The following is a 21,174-nucleotide window of genomic DNA, read 5'->3' as shown; positions in this document are numbered from 1 at the left end:
AAGTTAAATGAAATTATTAGCAATTTTACGTTATCCATTCATAAGAATTTAGTAATCCATGTTCATAATAATTAAAAGTTAAAAAAAAAAAGTTTTAGGGAAATAATAGCAATTACGTCCGATACTTCATAATTCAACAAAAAAGATCTCCGAGAAAATGAGGAAAAATAATTTTTGTAAAATATTTATTTAATTAAAATAAATCGTTTTGGATTTATAAAAAGTCAATATTTTACAACCAGTTTTGAATATTAATACCCAAATTCATACTTTCGCTATCATAACACGTGGTATGATCGATTTGATGTTCGAAGGAAGATAAGGGAGAGGAGTAGCTCCATTTATATCATTTCCAATTAAAAAAAAAAACTTTCGGTGGAAATATTATTTATTTTATACATATATGCGATAAATTAAATATGGTAGTTAATCTTTCTCTTTCATAGTCTATTTTAGACTTTAAAAATTTGATTTCTATTTGTTGTCAATGATGTTTCATTCTACTTATGAAAAAATACCAGCAAATTATCATGTTCGATAAAAATTATTGATTTATAAAAATTTTTCCAGTTTTATATTCCCTGACTATTTTTCCCAACCTCCCGGAATTCCCTGACAATTTCTGGTCGGCTGCCAACCCTGATTTAACTCTCTGACATATTTTTTAAAATTTATGTAATTGCAACAAAGTATAAGTTTTAGAAATTATGAATAGTCATGAAAACAACATAATATTATGAAGTTTGAAATATATTTGTGAAATTAAAAATGAAAATTCAGACATATATCTTCAGAAAATTTCTTTGAGGAAAAATAAAGATTAATTTAAAGAATATGTTACAATCGCTAGAGTATAATTTTTGAAAGGTTATAAATTACCATATATGATAAGCTAATGGTAATCACTTTTTTTAATTGACACTGACTAAAGAGCAAGTTTTCTAACATTTGGCAGAGATTTTTCAAAAAAATAAGTACCATGCTTTAGTTTTACTAAAATAAAGTCTATATTATTTACTGACGCATAATAAAAATTACTTAAATGATTTTTTTTCTGTTGATTTTTCATAATTAAAATGTCAATATTTTGTTTGAAATTTTTCAGTTAAGGAAGTTTACTTTTTCTTTCAACTTTATAGACAAGATATACAATATAAATCTATACTTTATATTAGGGCATGAAAAATTATTTGCTTTCATTTAATTTTAAACAATTTTATTATCTCAGTAAGAGATTTCAATATTTAAAGCAAAATTAACAGACAGTAATGCAGAATTTATAAAAAAAAAAAAAAAAAAAAAAAAAAAAATAATAAAAATATCCACAAAATCTGGTGGGTTTGGTGTACAATTATCTACAGTTATTTATCTAGGAACAATGGCAGCTTTCTATCACAGTAATTTCAAACTCACTAAGTAATCACTAATAATAGATTAAACATCTATAAAATTGAGGAAGTGAGCTCTGTAACTCTTTTATCAGGGAGAGATATTTTAGAATATGCAGAAAGAAGTAAATTTTCACCACTGTATGAAAACAGTTATAAAATTTTTTTTCAAAATATTTTTACACATAAATTTAACATTTTTCCCATTAATTTTTTTAAAAAAAAAGTTGAAAGAGAATAAAAGAATTGGGTATAATAAATAAATGAGAACTTTCAATTGGTTGAGAAAAGAAATAAATGAAATTCAAAGAAAACTGTATCTTTAATTATATTGCAGTTACAGGGCAAATTTAAAGAAATATGTCAAAACTTACTTCAAACCTGTCATCTTAAAATAAAAAGGAAAAACTTACCTTCACCTATATTTATAATTAAATCTCTAAGCTCTTCTACACCATTTTCTTCTGGATGGCCATTCAAATTTTGCCGAGAAGGAAATGGCATCAACTCATCTAAATCATTAGAACCTATGTCAAGAAGGATTTCACAAAATGTATCTTGTTTTACATTATTTTTTGATATTTTCAAAAATTTACAATCAAATCGAAAATTAGGATTAAAACAGTAGTAAATTATAAAATGCTTACTGAATCCAACCAATAAATTGTTGAGATGATTACTGCTTCTCAATTCTGAGAATTCTTTTTTGCGAAGTTATAAGCCAAATTAAAAGGAATATGTTAAAACCTAATTTACATCTGCTCAGCAATGAATGAAAAATCTTAATCTCTTTATAATCTTAAAATAAAATTGAAAAACTTACCTTCATCGCAATTTATAATGAAATTTCTAAGAGCTTCTTTATCACTTTTTTCTTTCTCTGCTTTCAAATATTGATGATAATTTAATTTCATCAACTCATCTAAATCATCAGAAATCAAGTCACGACGTTTAGGGGATATACTTTGTGATGTATTATTTGTGAACATTTTAAAAATTTATGATCAAAACAGAACATCAACACACTGACAAAACTATAGCAAATTATAAAATACCCACTACACTAATCCAAACAAATGAATTGTTGAGATGATTACTGCTTCTCAACTCTGAGAAGTTTTCCAAATGTCATTAAGAAATTATTAAAAAGCTTATTATAAATAAAGCCTATTAAAATAAAATAATAATATTAATGATTTTAGATAAATATTAGCTTATTTAGCAGCATTATTACATTTTTGATATTGGACATACATTTTTTTTCAGAATTTGTAATATACAATTAAACTCTTTGTTTAGTACTCATGTTGCGCTTGGGATGCGAATTCTTTGCAGACTGCTTATATTTCATTAATAGAAATAAAGAATTTTAAAATAATTGTTATTTGTTTTAATCTTTTATCATATATTAACCTATAAATGTAAGTAATATTTGTTTTCATTTTTTTTATTAAATATTATTTTCTGATTGGGCGGGAAAAAAATGGTTTAGGCATATTTCAACGTAATCGGGACTCGGAAAGTCGTGCAGTTTCTAATCTATTATTATAGTTATATACTATGTAAGATTTAATTTCATCAAAAAAAAAAAAAAAAAACATTTTTTTTTTTTTTTTTTTTTTTTGCGATTTTGTGTGCCAGTTTTTACATTCGTTTAATGCCTTACCTTTCAAAGGAAATTAATGTGAAATAGGTTATTACTGTATTATTTAATTATTTTGGTACTTCACTTGTGGTTTTTATTTATTTTTTATTTTTACTGTTATGTTCTGCTATCCTATTACGTACATAATGGATAATTGCATATTCATGATAATCTTTATTTTCTTATTACTGGGAAGATAATTCGAACCACTATGAATGCAAATTAAACAAAAATTTTGTTGCTATAGCGTTTATGTGAACTATATATATTTGTGTGTTTGTGTATGTTTTGGTTTAAACAAGTGGAAGATAAGAACATAGTTTTTTTTCCCTTCTAGATTAAAAAAAAAAATTCACCACCTTTTTTAAGATTGAGTTTTTAATTTTTTTCCCAGCTTGTTATACATTCCGTGATTGTTTTAAGAATAAGTTTTTTTTTGTCATTTTTTTCTATCCCCCCCCCCTCCCCAAATGTGATTTTTTTTGTACTGCATAAAATTAATTTATTAATAATTTTTTTTATCTGCATTCATATTTGAATTTCCATTCAATTCTTAGAGTAGTTTTATTGTAAAAATAAAAAGTTATTCAAAATGTATCATTTAGATAAGTTTTGACAAATTCTGAATCATTTTAAAGTGTAGCGGTCTATTTTGAGACATTTTCATTAAGAATTAATGAAAAAATGTATATATTTCTTTGCTGTATAAAGTTTCTTTTTAGGTAGTGAAGCTGTAGAAATTTTTATTCATTGCTCCTCAATATTCAAATTTATTTTGTGAGAAGCACATATATTGGCGCATTGTATTAATTACAGTAATTTATATTATTTTGTTTTTATAATTTATCACTTATATATCTTTTATTATATCTCGTATATATATATCATAATATGGATTATTTACTTTAATATGTTATAAAGTATATATAAAATAAGAATAAATTAATTGTAATATCCACAAGAGCTGGAACACATTCAAATCAAATTGCAACGGTTCCTATGCATCACTGGCCTGTTTATTGTGCATCATTTCCAGTATGCTGACTTTCATTGAGCAAGGTGTTAAAGGGCAATACAGCAAAGTGTTAAAGGGATAAATAATATTATCATAAGAATTTGATTGCAAAGTTTTACTCAGAATGTATATCTTTTTTACTCGCTATAATACCTTAATGCCTCCATAGCAACTATTGGGCATACTCTCAACTAGATTGCAAGGGTAACTTGATATAATTGTGCCTCCTTTATTTAAGATTAACGATTCATCAAAGCTTATCTATAATTAAGTTTTCAATAAATGGAAAATAAAATACTAGTTTGAAACTAAATAGTTAAGTTGATTGTTAATTAATTGTAACTGAGCTCTTATTATAACTGTATTGTAATTTTATAAGATACTTCTGATAGGTTTTCATTGTAATTTAATTTTTCACTTGACACGTAATTTTATTTGAATTAGTAATTAAAATTAATTTCTAGTTTAAGAAAAATGACAGGAGAAAATGAAGATGAAGGATGTGTTGTGAGAGTTCGTGGCTTACCATGGTCAGCAACTAAAGAAGAAATACAGAAATTTTTTAATGGTCAGTTTTTATTTTATAATACATTTATTTACATTGCATGCATCATAACTTTGTTTACATCATAACATTGCATTATATCATACTGATATTAACCTGTAATAATTAATGACTTTGATGTGCACAAATCCTGATAAGTTTTTCTTATTTTTGTTTTCTAAAATTTAAAAAAAATCTTCCGGAGTGAAAGAGAAATGTAAGTTGTTTAGAGATTTAGTGATTGTATATAAAACTTGCATACTTTCAAAACCCATAATCTTTTATATGAAGAGAATTATTATCATAGAAGGGTAATTTTAAAAATCTCCTGAGGAGGATTTAAATAAATCCAAACTATAGCAGTTGTTATTCTGTACATGAAATGTGGATAATGAAATACTGAATAGAACAAAAGAATGGCTGAAACTTCATCAGAGTTGCCATGGCACTAGGAAAACACAGAGAATTTAAAAACCATTCTTAAAAAAAAAAAGGAGAAATGCAGGAAAATTTGAAAATTTCCATATAAACCAGGTAATTGCAGGAAATTTTAAGTTTCTGAGTTCCTTTTTTTTCCATTTAAAGAATATTGATCTCTGAACTTTGCAAGAATAAAAGATCATTTCGAAAGCACCAAAAATGAAACAATTATGTTATTGCAAAAATTCGCCCCTTTTTTTATTCGTTCTCCCCCCTCCCCTCGTATAGATTAGTCTAGTTTCAATTTCAGAAATACTTGCTCACTTTTCATAAGATTCCCAGGTTACAGCTAATATGGATGCATGAGACTGCTCTAAATATGTGAGAGTATAAAATAATTTTTCTGAGAAATAGCAACATTAAATCTGTGGAAGCATTGTGGTGTTTAGTCACTCAAACATGAATTTATTGAATAGTTTGTTTATTATCTGAAAAATTTATGAGTATTTTCAGAGTAGATTAGAGGATTTTTAAAAAAAAAAAAATGAGCTGCACAAAATTTGTATTGAATGCAGGTTGGAAGGATAAAAATATTAATTGAATAACGTTGCTAAATGGGCTAGAAAAGTTCCGAAAATCCGTTTGCAGCATACTGTTCCCTGAAGCTTTTGCAAGAAGGGAATAAGCTTAAGTAATATGGAGAAATAGTTGCATAGAAGTCATGCAAAAAAAAAAAAAAAATCATTCATGTTGAACTGAAGGAAATTGGAAGATGATATGTCAAGTCTGAAAACATCTAATTTGAAAATAAGCCATTTTCAAACTTTTTATTTCAGTAGTAATCATTTAAAGCTGAATTTTCATGGACATTAAAACTTGCTCCATCACATTTGTCTTTTAATGCATTTAATGATATATTGAAAATATTTTTACATATGTTCACTGATAGTGAAATGGCAAAAAAATGTACTTTGGGTCATGCGAAAATGCTGAATAGTATTTGTTATGGATTCTGTTTTTTCGGCTCTGTTTTTCCAACAACCTCTTAAGAATCTTTTAAGCAATAAAAAATTTGTAATATGCTTTGACGAAGCTTTGAATAATATTTTGCAAAAATACTAAATAGATCTTATTGTAAAATATTGATGTGAATCAATTATTAGGAACTTTACAAGATATTAGAATTCAATATCTTTAAGGTTAATCACTGCTCAAGAATTGTTTGAGAGTTTTAAAAAAGTCCTATCAAGTTTAGACATACAGTTACTTTTATAAATTAATACCAGATATAAATTAAAAACTTTTAAAGCATGTTGAAGGCAAACCTTCGTGTGAAAATGACTGTGAAATTTTAGATCTAGGTACTTGCAGATTATATATAAATCCACTCAATGGAAAGTAGATATTATTCCAAGGGGAATGTATAGATTATTTAAAGTTAGTCCAGCTAATTTTCAGAAAGTTACAGGTTTTTCTGAATTTCCATTAAAGTTTTGCTCTGTCTTCTGGGTAGAAAACCTCAGTATTTGCAAACGTGCTTGAAATTTTTTTGACAATGATTACATAGATTTTAGTAAAAATCTTTGTCTGGATCTGCTATTGGTGGTAATATTATAAATTACTGTCAGGATAAATTGATTCTGAGTAAAATTAGCTTCTCTTATATTAATATTCTTCAGCCATTTCTTTAAAAAATTTAGACATCTGAACCAATGGTGCCTTTTTTATATAAAAATCGTTTCATTTTTCTTAAACAATTAATGAAACACATGGTCAAAAGAATCATAATCAAAGAGACAAAAACACTTGACACTTATTTTTGATAGAGCTGAATAATCCTAAAAATCTAAGGCTGAAAAAAATACCGATCTTGGAATAGTGACTACATGCTACTTGAATATTTGTGGAGTACAGAAACTGAAAAATAGAGGCTTTTTATCAGAGTATTTTATATTTGTGAAGAGTACTATAAAAAAATATTTCAATGCATGTCCAAAAATTTTAATGTTTTAAAAACTGCATCTTATTTAAATCTATATTTATTGAACAATCTTTGTTTTTCCCACTTATTAAAACTGTGGAGTAATGTTATTCCATTATAACTTACACATGAGTTCTATTTGTGCATGTCCTCTTATATTGCATATATGTACAGGGAAAACACAGGTTGTTATTTTCTTCTAGATTTGAGTGGCAACCTTGCTTATGTATAGGTGTTATGTTTTTGAAGCAAATGTTTGTTGGATTTTTGTCAGTTCAGCAACTTTACAAGGTTCAGGATTCTGATTAATACAGAAGTTTTTTCTTTGATAGTGAAATTTACTGTAATTAGATTTAGAAGATGTGGGAAAAATTAGATTTTTGTTTGACTTTAAAGACATTTGAAAGAATTTATTTTAAAGATATGCATGACTCACACAGTGCATAAATAAAGTTTAAGAGGGAATTTTTTTTTTTAATTTTATGTTATAGCTGCCTTTGGCAACCAGTTTGTTCACCCATATTAATCTGATAAATATTAATATGGAATACATGTATGTATTTTTTAAAAAAATCATCCTTTTATGTGATAAGTAAAAAACATGAATTTAATTGAATAAATCAAAATCAATTATAATATGTGCATAGTAAAAAGTTATAAACTATGAAATAAAGGAGTTAGAAAAATTTCTATTTCTGAATTAATGTTCAAAGAAAGTTTTTTTTTTCTTTCATTTTAACATTAAAAATCAATTGTTAAAAATTGTATATATATTTAAAAATTATTAAAAATAAAACATTGTAAGAAAGGAAATTGATATCATTAAAAAGATAATTTTTAAGTTTTATTACTAAAAATCCTAGTCATATAATAGTTTTGAAAGTATGGTCATCAATTTTCATAGATAAGTCATAACTATTAACCATCTTGCAATAATTAAACTTATTAGGCCCTCGATTAAATCAAAAATTCTTTTCATTTTCTATTTTCAGGTTGAGCAGAATTCTTGTTGAGCCTTTTCCAGAGCATTTCTAAGAATATTATATAGCTTTATTAATTAATATAGCATTGAATTAAGTGCCATAACAATGTTCAATGAAGCAATCTCAAATGTTTGTATAGTAATCTGCTTATCTTTGATTTTTGCCATTCAACAAGATGTAATAAGAATGATTTCTATACCATGCATGTCAGGATTTTAAAAATATAGATTTTACATATAAAAGGAGAAAAAAAAAATGTTTCTATGCCTAAATTTGTCTTTATAAAATTGAAATCCTATGCCTGTTGTTAAGCAGCAGATGAAGAAGAAATTATCCCAAATAAATTCCTAAAATTTTGTTAGAATAGTATCTAAATTTAAATTATTTTATTATATTACTCATACTTTAAACTTCATACACACATTATAAATACTTAGCCAACTTTAAAAAAAGTAAACCTAATTTAGTGAAGTATAAAAAAGGCTTGTTGACATGTTTGAGTTTATTAATTTAGAACAGGGCTATATATTTTAAAGTTTGTTTTCATTAAAATGGATGTACATTTTTAAAGGAGTTGAGAAAAGAAGAGAAATCTTTAAGAATATCCAGAGCAATCAAATCGTCTAGGCTGAATTCCAAGTTATTTTCTTGTGAGAAGTTAATTAAATTGCTTTTTCTTAAAAAATTTGGTAATGATAAGAATTGAGTGACTACTTATAACCGATGAATTTCTCTCTCTCTCTCTCTCTCTCTCTCTCTCTCTATATATATATATATATATATATATATAATATTTTAATATTCCTTCATGAAGTCGATTTTTCATTCTGATAAGTGAATTATATAAATAATTTGTTTGAATAACTTTTAGAATTTTATATATTTCCAAAACTTTCTATTTAGCACAGATTTTTTTTTATTCCTGTTATAATGCGCTGCTTTTGTTATATATTTAAATGCTTTTTCATTATTAGGTGTCAATATTAAAAATGGTCTAGATGGTATTCATATGACACTTTCTCGTGAAGGTAGACCTAGTGGAGAAGCTTATGTTGAAGTTGAAAAAGAAGACGATTTAACAAAAGCCCTTGAAAAACATAATGATCATATGGGACATAGATATATTGAAGGTAAGCTATATTTTAAAAAGAATTGACCTGTTAAATTAATATGTTGTGGAAAGTAGGACACAGTGTTACTTGAGGTATAATGTTACAGTTTATTTCATTTTAAAGTGTTGCAACATTAAAATCAGTATATTTAAACTGTGGTTTGTCATCTTGTTTTCCAGAAGTCCAGAGATTGTGGAAGATTTTGTACCATTAATTGCATTTCTATAAATAAATCTGTATATGTTAAAAGTTTTTTATTTTATTTCTTTTTATTCAAGAATGGTGTTTATTTATAGTTAGTAATATTTTAATAGTAAAGCTAATTGTGTTTAGGTATTGCTGAGTGAAAGTAGATTATCTTAGTTCATATTAAGAAGCCACAAAAATGTTTGGTTCCAAGCTATGTCAGATTGTTCTTCAGATAGTCAGCTTCAGTTGATACACTTTGCTTTGTAGTTTTGCAGAATAAAATTGAACACACTGTACATGCATAATTTGTCTAATTAACAAATTTCAAACAAGCATATGTTTCAAGTCAATTTTATTATTCTTAAAAGCTCTGCATTTTTCATTTAAAGGTTTTTGTGTAGGAATATGAATGATAACACATAGAGTTGGTGAGTTATAAAAAAATTCTTCCTTCTTATATGCTTTTTTTTTAAAAGAGATGTTTACAATTTTTATTTACATTAATAGTAGTTTCCTTTTATTTATATTTGCTTATATTTTCTTCCCGATGTTAAACATGAGAAATAGAACAATGATAATAATAATAATAAAATAAATTCAGCAATATAGTCTTAGTATTTGGAGAGCATATGAAATCTGCAGTGTTGTTGCTACAGCTGCAATCTCCACACTTTCCTTCTATATTTAAAGCTATTCAAATATAAATTGACCTGATAAATGTAGCATATTATATGAAGTCTGCTAAAGGAATCATTACTTATCTGTGTATTTTAAATTAAATGAGTTTTAATATAAACCCATTTTTTTATACTGAATATCACTTCTATAGTGTAACACTGTATTCCAGTAAAGGAACTGCGTTCTCTAACATTGTGGTATATTGTGGACCACTTTCCAAAGCATTAAATAATGCTAATAAATATTACTCTTTTTAGTTTTATAATATGTAATAGATCAAAGAAAACTTTAAGAACTTTTTTTTTATTGATAGAGTAAATGAAAATAATGATGAAATAACTACTGATAGATGAAAATAACTACTATTTGATGTGTTTACATTAAAAATGCTATTTGCTTTCAAGCACATATTTATATGTGAAATAGAAAGGCAATGGTTTACATTTTATTTTTCTCTATCTGACAGCATTTGAATTTATTCATGAATAAAACTTTGTTGTAGAGGCCCTTTGTTATTTATATAAGGATAATCTCCAGTGACATTATAAATGGCCATTTCATCAATTGTTAACTTATGAGTTACATAATCTGCATTTGAATAGTCTATCTTGATTTGATCATTAATTACGAATATTTGATATACAATCCAGGTACTTCTACTTTTTTCATTGACTTAGAAGTAGAATTTTGTTGTTTAATTATATCACATTTTTATATCTCATTTGATAGTTTTATTTTAATTTTGTATTGTAATTTTGAATATTTTACTTCATAAGATATTAGTATATGTGTATTATAGTCACACCTAGGCTTAATTGGGGATGTTAGGATTATGCCAAAATCACCTATAACTATTTTACATAATGCAACCATCTTTACAATACATGGTGGTTATAATTAAAGTTCCACTTTGAAAAGAAAAATTACTGAACCAAATGTTATCAAACCTGGCAATAGTTTAAAGGAGTTTGTGGAAATTTCTTTTCTACCAAAAAAAAGTTCAAAAATTTACCACTGGGGGAGGATGGGTGCTTTATGTAGTATTTTAAAGCAAAATATAACATGAAGACTCCGATTTCAAATGTGTTTAATCGTTTCTGGAATGTGTTACAAAGCATGTTTAATGTGTGTTAGCTCAAAAGCACTGTTTATGGTGTTAATTTAAACAAGTTGGTGGAACTGAAAAATGAGATACACTGACTTGTGTGTAAATTCTACCTGATATGCTAAGAGCTACTATTAAGAATGCAGTAATACAATTTCACTTGCTTTCAGAAAATGGGGGGGTTCCACATTGAACAAGCTTTACAACACATTTAGAAAAGATTAAATACATTATAACTGATATCTTCATGTCCTATTTTGCTTGATAATATTGTATACTGCACCATTTCCCCTGCAGTGGTGAGATAAAAAATTTTTTTTTTTTTTGGTGAAAAAGAAATTTCCATGGCGCTCTTTAAACTTTGATAACATTTGCTCCAGTAATTTTTCTTTTAGGACCATTTCAAAGTGAAATTTTAATTATAACCACCCTGTACATCTCAGTTTCTAAGAGATTGAATTTTGGGGTTGCTATAATATATAAGTATCAGTGCATAAGTATCAGTTTTCATGTTTACAGCAGTATAATGCATTTAATTTAAATTTTTGTTTTTTAGTATTTAAATCAAAGAAAAGTGAAATGGATTGGGTTATCAAACGTAGTGGTGCTCATCAAGAAGATTCGCTCAATGATGGCTGCGTTCGACTACGTGGTTTGCCTTTTGGTTGCTCAAAAGAAGAAATCTCGCAATTTTTTTCAGGTAAATACTTAATATGTACCTTTTAATGATAGAATTTGAAGCGGTTAAATATTTTTAAGCAAACACTTTTAATAAATACATTATATTTATTTTTAATAAATCTTTGGTTATATAAAAATTATGCTAATAAATCTGATAATAAATAATTTTAAAAATTTCACTGATTTTAAAGTTGATTGTTTAATATTGTATGAATGAATACTTATTTAATATTTTCAACAAAATTAACAAGTTTTTTGTTATTATTTGTAAGTTCCCGCAATAAATTATGCCTATCTTGAAAAATGTACATACTTTTTATTTTTAATTGGAATTATAGAAAATAAAAATTCAAATTAATGACATTTTTCTTTTAATTCAAATGAGGCTTTTAACATATAAACATTTAGTATTTAAAGGAAGTTAATTTTAAGTCTTTATGTATTTTATTATCTTTTAAATTATAGAATTTAATTAATTTAGATTTAAGTGTATGATGTTAGTTGATACATTCTTGAATGTTTCAGTTTTATAATAGTAAATGATTTAGAAATCCACTAGATTATTATAAGGTTCTTTTTATAATCTAATATGTTTGGAATAATGCTATACAGTGTTTTGAATTTCAGACGTTCCACTTTTTAACACCACATTGCAGGAAAAAATATTACTACTTTGTTGTAACGTATAAAATTTTAATGAAATAAATAACATTTATTTGTATTAAAAACAATTCATTTCAATATTTAAAATTAATTCTTAAAATGTTCACTTGAATAGCGGTAATTTTTTATGTTGAATAATTATTTAGATTAAAAATAATTTTTTATACTATGGTTAAAAATAAATAAATACTTATGATAATTATTCTAAAGCATTTATTTTTTTCTGTAATAAGTTGTGGTAAAATTTATAAATTATGATTAAATTTCTAAAACTTTAAGTATCTTTGCCCAAATACAAAATTTTTATTAAAGACAGTTAAATAAAATTTTTATAATCAATATTATTAATAATTTTTCATCAATTATTATTATTGTTTTGTTTAATTAGTTTTTGTTAGTATGATTATGTAAGCTTAAATGTCTCCTATTTATACAAGATTGCCTCATGTTTAGATATTTGATTTTTTTATTGAATATATTTATATTACAGATGCCTAATGTTAAAAGGTAAACTATGTGTTATATATATATATATATAATAAGTTCTTAAAATATTTGAAAGTAACTTTAATTTTTTTTACTAACATATTTTTGCATTTAATTTATTGTATTCTAAATATACTTTTGTTATGATTGTTTATTTTTTCATGTGTTTCTCCAAGTATGCTCCAGTAATTTAAAAAAATAATTATGATTTTTTTCTCTGTGACTTAATGCAGAGCATTTTTTTTTCTAATTCTATTATTATTATATTGTTTAAAATTTTTTTCTCAGAAATAAATTGGAGCACACTTAATTCATGCAGTAAATACATTTCTCATTTATGTGTGACTATCTTATATTTTGATAATTTATCAATTGGGTTGGATTTCAATTGAAGGGTTGGAGATTGTTCCCAATGGGATATCACTACCTACCGACTACCAGGGGAGAAGCACTGGGGAGGCATACGTGCAGTTTTCTTCAAGGGAAATAGCGGAAAAGGCGATGGGGAAACACAAGGAAAAAATTGGGCACAGGTGGGCACCACGGGCTACCCTGGCGGTGTGATTCCGTTTTTATGGGCCTGTTATTTTTTAATTTCATAAGATATTTTTTATTATTATGGTATGACTGAAACTATTATCTGTTCGACTTTTTTTCTCTGTTCCTTTTCTATTTTCTCTTCCATAGTTGATTTTAAATACTTTTTCTATCTCTTCTTTAAACCCTATAAGGTTTTAGTAAACAAAACATTATAAGTTTCTGCCACAAAATATAATAAAATGTACTATAATTCGTCTGTAAAAATTTAAGAAATAGTAATTTTAATCAAAGGCATTTTGTTATTGCTATCATTAGGAGCTGTTGTTTAAGAAAACACTTATTATTTAAAATGTTCGCCCTTTAATTATTTATACAATTCAAAAATTTGCTGAATAATAAATCAAATCATATTTGTTTGATTCAAACATTTGGCAATCTGATTTTAATTCAAATGTTTTTAATATTGCAATTTATTATAAAATGGTTAATTCATTTTTTTTCTTTATATTTTTTTATGTTAAGGATTTTATATATTTTTAGAGGATAATTTTTACACAACAATTGTTACACATGTTTACATGTGATTTTTTATATAGAGATTTGTATCTTCAACAAAATATATATATCTTTTGTTGGAATGAGCAAATTTCAGTTTTTTTTTTGTTTTATTGTAGTACTTTATTTCCATTACTTTTGTCATATAAAATTATATTAATATAATATTAATGATTAACAAATTTTAAGCAAATGTTGCAAAATGCGGCTATGCCTTTACTGCATTTAGTTGCTCCAATTTTTGTCTTATAAATAATCCTTGAAATATTCTTTCTATTGCATGTTATTATAGAAATTATTCTTTTATTATATATGATGTTTAATTGCTTTTTTGTAGTATTCCTTTTTTTTTCTATTGAAAATAAAAATATTATTCTCCGCTTTTCTCTTTTGATTTTTATAAAAGGCTGAGCAAATTTTGATGTAATGGGAAAAAATGCTTAAAATTTGTTTGCAGCACTTTCAAGATTTGCTTTTGCCTTCATTTAAGCAGAAGTTGAACAGAAAATAGGTTCTATTTATTTTTAAGTTTGTCTTTTTCATGTTTTATTATCTTTGTATTTTGTTCCATATTTGCCAATCATTTCTGCCATAAATACCTTATATTTGTTTTGTTGAATTAATTTCTCTATTTTGATAAGGGAATTGTGAATCCAATATGTGTAATTTGTAGAAAAATTATACCTCATCTTGTTAATTTGCATCATGATTTTTTTAAAAAAATATTTAATCATTTAATACCCATCATACATGGTTTATTAATGAAGAAATTGTGAAATGAAGTAGCTAATTTTTAAATAATCAACTTAATTTTTTAAAATAAATTTTTAAAATTATTACAAGTAGTGTATCCAACCTTTGAAGAAATAGAAATATGCCCAATTGACTTAATACTTCAGATCCCATTTTAGCTTTTTTATTTTTCGTCCAACATTTTTTGTATAGTAAAAATGTATTATAAATTTTAAAAAAATCTACTACAACAGTAGTATCTATTGAAAAATTGTTCAGTTCCTTAAAGTCTAGACTGTGTGGTATATATTTGATTATTTTCAATAATTTCTTGCTTTCATAATTATTCATTAGCTTTATCAACAGTACATGAGTGCACCATTTCACCTTGGAAGAATAAATAGGATTTATACCCATTCTTTGTCTTATATTTTTAAATCTTCTAGTCACTAATCTTTTTTTTTTTTTTGTTTAAACATTTTTTTGTCATCCAAATTGTATTTTCAGAGCAATTATTTGGCCAAACAAGAAATCAAACCCCCCCTTTTTTTTTGGCCTATATTTTTTCATTTAGTTTGGTTTTTAAGTAGGTTTACTACTTCTCGATGCATTTTTGGTTAACATTGATGAGGTGTATAAAAGAAAAATTTTATTACAATCTAATACTTTAATAAATTGTTGGTGACCAGTAATATCATGTAACTTAATTTTTAATTTTTTTATTACTTTTTTTTAAAAAAAAAAGATGATGGCAGAAATGGTTGGCCTGATTTCATCTAATGTTTTTACCTATGGATATACAAAATAATCATTTTCAAAATCTGTCATTTGATAGATATATTGAAATATTTAAAAGCAGTCTCCAAGAAATTCGAATGGCTGTTGGTATGTCTGGTTCTAAAATGCGTCCATTAATACCTAATCGACCTGCTCCATATGATAGATCTGATCGTTTTGGAGGCATGATGAATAGGTATGGAATGGGAAGAGGTGGACGTAACTTCAGAGGTGAGTAATTTGATCCCAGTTTTTGGAACTTGTCCATTTGGCTGCTCAATCATTCATGGTTTGCATTTATCTGGGCATCAACTCGAATTGTGATACAATAGTTAATTTATAAATAGGTTGCAAATAGTAAATACTACCAGTTAAAAAAATTTCCAAATAATGTAAAAAGTTATATATCATGTTGTTTCAATAAATATGGCAATAACTGTTGAAAAAATTATGAAATCTAAATTTTTTTTTTGTAATCTCTTGATTGAGTCATATTTAATAAGATGCTCTTAACACACTCATACATAAGTCATACTTTTCTGCAGCCAGAATTGATTGAGTTATAAAGTTTTGAATGGCAGCATATTAGGTTATACATTGGCTGTCTGATGAACTTCTCTCTGTAAATTGATTGATGGATCTTTTTTGAAACAGTGAGATAATGTGATATAATGCTTTTAAAACTTATGTAATTTAGTCAGTTTTAGCTGAAGTGTGGAGCTTTTTATTTTGTTTAAAATGATATTATGCCAAAAATGTGTTAACAGAATATGCCAAATATTTGTTTGTAAAAATTTCACAAATGAATATTAATTTTATTACTAAATGCTCCCGTTTTTTATTTTTTAATGAATTTATTATTAAAAAACTGCTGGTAGTGTTTTTTTTGGGGGGGGGGGGAATCCTCCTCTCCATGTTTTTAAGAAAAAGTATAAATTGCAGCGTGCATTTAAGTTTTTATTTTTTTATATAAGCCATTTTTTTAAAATGCATTTGTAAAATAATTTCAAATTTTTCAATATGCTGAATGTTTACATATCTATTAAGACTAGAATTGCTTGTGATTTTGATAGGTTTAATTTGATTTTTATAAACTATTATTTTGTGTAATTTAAAATTTTCTGATATTACATGCCAAGTTCTGTTGCTGTATATAGTATGTTCTCTCCCCCCGTTTGAAACAGATTAAGTAGCATTTAGCTTAATAGTGATTTCAGTTGTAAACTATGCTTAGCAGAAAAAAAAAATATGAAAGGGTTTGAAATTTAAAATGTTAAAAGATTAATTGCAAAGGAAAATTTGATAAATATCTAGGAGCAACTCTATCAATCTAAAAAGTGAAAAACAATTAAATCAGAAACTCTATGCCTAATATTCTTGTAGTCAATCTAATTCATATGTATTTTAGTTATTTAGTATTTTAGATGACTCTAAATTCAAATCAAAAGTTACAATTTGTTTTCTTTTGAATTTTAGAAAAGGCTAAAGAGTATGAAAATGTTTATTTTATAGTATTACTTTGATTTTGTTTATTAGCAATTAACTTGTGTTAATGCAATGTCAAAACCTCAACTTTATTTTCTGAGATTCATGCGGAAAAAATATATTGTAGTTTTAAAACTGATATTATGATCATTTGTATTCCCTGAAATAGCTCTTGCTATTTTATTTTTCCTTGTGAACTCTGTTATTTATTATTATTAAAATTTTACTTCTCTGTAGTGGGAAATCTTTTTTTTTTTTTTTTTTTTTTGCTTTAACAATTTTTTAATTAACAAATTCTTTTTAAGTTGAAGTATTTTGTAACTTGTGTTTTTCTAAGATTTTCTTTCAATTTTAGGTTTCATGGATGAAGAATATAATGGTTTTGCTGGAAATTATGGAAATGGCTATGGTGGCTTTGGATATGGTGGTGGAGGTTTTGGTAATATGAAATTCTTTTTTAATGTAAAGTTTTATATTTGAGGAAATTTTGGCTGTAAGAAATTTATGCATACAAGACAGTTAATACTTATAACCACAATTATCAAATTAATATAACTTGTAATATATTTCTATAAATTATTCATTTTTGTATTGCTAGAAGATATTTGGTTTGCTAATGAACTGATAAGAAACAGTGAAAAAAAATTACACATGTGCATGTGTCTGCTTTTTAAAATTTTTTATTATTGATGGGAAATCAAATTGATAATATGTGGAAATGGAAAAGCAACCGTATTGCTGCATACTTCATATCTTATGGCAGTAGAATAATATCCAGTGACTTCCATTTGAAATGTTATTGCATAAAATATCTATTTCATGCATTTAAACTAAAGTGTGTTTGAATGTATAGATTTGTTTTTAAATACATCAGAATCCTGTATAATTGTGATTTTTAACTGCTTAAGGTATATTTCAAAACCTTTTCTTATTGTCTACTTATGTTATTAGAGAAAATAATTTACTGTACTTTATCAGCGTTGTGCAGTAAAGTCTGTCTTGTTTTTAGTAATTTGGTTTCTATTCAATGATGATTTGGAATGTCCTTGGAAATTTTTTAACATCTGATTTAATTTTCCCAGATGGTTATGGAGGTCGTATGAATAGCCCAATGAATGGTCGTTTTGGTGGTAACTTTGGGCCTGTTGGAGGACGATCTTATGGTGGTACAGGTCATTGTGTTCATATGAGAGGCCTGCCTTTTAGAGCCATAGAGCAAGATATTTATGATGTATGTATATTTGTTTTTTTGTTTCATATTTTTTAATTTGAAAATTTTATTCAGTGATTGTATTTTTTTTTCACAAAAATTTTTGATATTGGAAAGAAATATATTTATCATGCGAAATGCAAAAGAAACCATCTTGATATAGAATTTTAAATACTTCAAATGCATTACAAATAATGTATTTATTAAAAACATATTTCACAGAAAAGATGTATCATTCTGGAAAATATGTTACATTTTTATAGTTATGAAATACAAATTTTAAAATTAGGATATATTTATTTTTTTCATGTTTTTAAATTTTATTCTTAAAAATATTAAAGCTTTGAATTGTGCTAAACGAATGCATTTTGATTCTATTTTGTATTTAATTTAACGAAGAAGTTTTTCTCTTTATTCATTTTATTTTTATTAAAAATTTATATTTTTTTTATCATCTCTGTTAGTCTCAATATCTAGCAAGTATGCATATTATATCAGGTTTATCTGTTTTTCTGTTGTTTTATTTTATTTTGAATGCATTATGGTTGGAATTTTTCTTCAAAAGTGCTCATTTAAGTTCTTATAAGAACTAATTTTTATAAATGCAAAGAAAAAAAAAAGAGTAATAAAAATAAAATGTAGAACATATTGTAGAACAGAAATAGATTTTTATGCATGCAATACATTGTGATCAGGTTTAAAAAAAAATTAGTTAAGAGAAAAGTTAACAGAAGATTAAGAATGTTCTGAAATAGAGCCTAATAGATTTTATCTTTTAGTTTTTTAGGCCTTTAAATATAACACCAGTTAATGTTCGCCTTAGAACTGACAGAAGTGGCCGTCCATCTGGTGAAGCTGATGTTGAATTTGCAACCCATGAAGATGCTGTTAAAGCTATGACAAAAGATAAAGCTAATATGCGTAAGATCTTTCTGTATCATTCATATTCATGTTTATTTAATCTATGTTTCATAAAATATACCACAAACAAAATTTCATTTTCACTTCTAAGGTTTAAAAAAAAAAAAGCAATAATTTTTTTAATTAGTAATTGAAAATTCATTCATTAAACATATTTTGTAATGATATAATTGTAATGATATAATCAGTTAATATTGAGTTTGGTCTTATATCTTTGAAAATTGCATATTAATTTTGATTTCATTTATTTAGAGCATCGATATATTGAACTTTTCTTAAATTCGTCCTCTAAACCAATGGGAGCAGGTCCTGCTCCTTATGGTGGTGCTGGTGGGAGATATGGTGGTAAGTCTAAAATAATTTTATATTGTTCTTTATATAAGTTGTACTTTTTAGAATTATTTATATTTTATATCAATATTTTAATCATAAACGCTATTAATTATCTTTTACTTAAGATTGTAACTTCATAATAATGCAATTATGCTATAGCCTCTTAAATGTTAATATTTTTAAAAAATTTGAAATAAACTGTTTATTTATATTAAATGCTAATAAAGATAATTTATTTGATCTGATTTTTTTTAATTTATCATTTTTTTGAAAAATATTTTCATCAAAGCATTTAATAAATTGGATTATTTTATTTAATTTTATTTAGGTGGTTATTACAGTGGAGGTGGTAATGGAGGTTACCAAGGCCATGGGATGAATAGCATGATAGGTGGTAGCAATTATTCAGCATTTTAAACACAGCTTAAAAGCTCACACTCATTTCTTTTTCATCTGTACAGCAGATCTGGGCATTCCAGCATGTGATTTTGTTATCGAAGTAGTTCTCTATCATCATGACTCAGCATTTTGCCAAATGATTCATTGTGGTAAACTTAGCATTACCTTGTTATTTCCATCAATTCATATAATCAGTCATCACTGGAGAAGAGTACAGAACACATTTAATCTATGCAAATTCTCATTTATCATATGCTTGTAAAATGTATTAAGTACCTGCTAGGAATGCAGTTATATTATCTTTAGAATGCTGTGGTTTGAAAGCTGATATTGTTTGTGGACTAGTTTGATTTGTTTGAATGCTGTTACGAGGTATGCAAGACTTAAGTTTTTATTTGTGTAAATAATGTTCCTAATCTTCATATACTCATTACTTTTTAAGAATACCCTTTTTAATCATATCTTTGTAATTTAATGGTATACATATTTAGTCACTAAGTTGTTTTATAAACTTATGGATTTTTATTTGATGCAGTTTACAAAGGTTTAATAATAAAATGTTTTTTGAAATAGTTTTTGTTTGTATATTTCTTTTCCATTAGAAAATTTGTAAAGATTGTTGAGTTTGTGAATTATTTAAACAAATTAATGTATGATTTATATTAGATATTATTACTGAAATATCTGAAAGATTACGCTTTGCTCAACAAATTTTTTTTTGAGGGGGGGGGGTAATTAGATACAAATCACATACTGACTACATATGAATATTTTTTTTAAATCTTATCTATATATGAATTGGTCATTAAAATAAAAAAAGATCATGAATGTACTTAGTTTAACATGCTATTTGAAACAACCTGCTATATTGCAGTATTCATTTAACAGTTTTTCTATTATAACTTATATTTTTGAACTTGCACTCAGTTTTACCATGGTGAAATTAGGTCGGAGATGGCGCTATATGATGTCAGCATGACAGCAAACAGAAAAAGGCTCTAATAGTTATAATTTTTTTTTTTAAATCGCATTTTTTTTAGAAAAGACCCCTATATAGATAAAATTAAATAGAAAAAAATTAAGCAAAAAGCGTGACTCAAATTGAGGACCTGCAACACATGTGTCATTCATGTTGTTCTGACCACTATACTGCACTGCCCACAAATTGAAGCAGAAGTTGAATATACTTATTTTAATAGTTATTTTTAAAAGATTTTTTTTTTTTGTATGTGCAAAATTGTGTGTTTTTTTTAAGGAAAGACACTTATTTTTAATAGTCAGTGAAGATTTGAATTCACTAATGAAAATAGCAATCTCCATATTCCATGTTGT

At 25.7% G+C, this 21,174-nt stretch overlaps 2 protein-coding genes across 3 annotated transcripts in view; one reads left to right on the top strand and one right to left on the bottom strand.

The window, feature by feature from the left end:
• The window catches only part of LOC129988373 (snRNA-activating protein complex subunit 4-like), a 73,225-nt gene extending 70,786 nt beyond the window's left edge, over positions 1-2,439 (bottom strand). For both annotated transcript variants that reach the window (XM_056096588.1, XM_056096589.1), the window contains exons 1-2: positions 2,212-2,439; positions 1,802-1,915 (exon numbers count right to left, since the gene is read on the bottom strand). In XM_056096588.1, coding sequence (XP_055952563.1) covers positions 1,802-1,915; positions 2,212-2,377 — 280 coding nt within the window. In that variant the 5' untranslated portion in view covers positions 2,378-2,439. The remainder of the gene's footprint in view (positions 1-1,801; positions 1,916-2,211) is intronic.
• Positions 2,440-2,686: 247 nt separating this feature from the next.
• LOC129988907 (heterogeneous nuclear ribonucleoprotein H-like) lies at positions 2,687-20,416 on the top strand. The gene is made up of 11 exons (XM_056097197.1): positions 2,687-2,809; positions 4,513-4,616; positions 8,951-9,106; positions 11,617-11,760; positions 13,285-13,423; positions 15,553-15,725; positions 17,335-17,418; positions 18,062-18,210; positions 18,969-19,110; positions 19,363-19,455; positions 19,772-20,416. Exons 2-11 carry the CDS (start codon positions 4,523-4,525, stop codon positions 19,858-19,860), a joined length of 1,263 nt encoding a protein of 420 aa, XP_055953172.1. The 5' UTR covers positions 2,687-2,809; positions 4,513-4,522; the 3' UTR covers positions 19,861-20,416.
• The last annotated feature ends 758 nt before the right edge of the window (positions 20,417-21,174 follow it).

This window comes from Argiope bruennichi, chromosome 10 (assembly GCF_947563725.1).
Source record: "Argiope bruennichi chromosome 10, qqArgBrue1.1, whole genome shotgun sequence".
Taxonomy (NCBI): Eukaryota; Metazoa; Arthropoda; class Arachnida; order Araneae; family Araneidae; genus Argiope; species Argiope bruennichi.
Note: the sequence above shows the minus strand (reverse complement) of the source record. Positions and strands in the feature narration are given on the sequence as shown.

What these genes read in the sequence shown, in the direction of transcription:
- LOC129988907 (XM_056097197.1), top strand. Translation starts at nt 4,523, where the DNA reads ATGACAGGAGAAAATGAAGATGAAGGATGTGTTGTGAGAGTTCGTGGC. An exon ending in AATACAGAAATTTTTTAATG is followed by an intron (nt 4,617 to 8,950) that starts GTCAGTTTTTAT and finishes TTTCATTATTAG; the next exon opens with GTGTCAATATTAAAAATGGT. An exon ending in AATCTCGCAATTTTTTTCAG is followed by an intron (nt 11,761 to 13,284) that starts GTAAATACTTAA and finishes TTTCAATTGAAG; the next exon opens with GGTTGGAGATTGTTCCCAAT.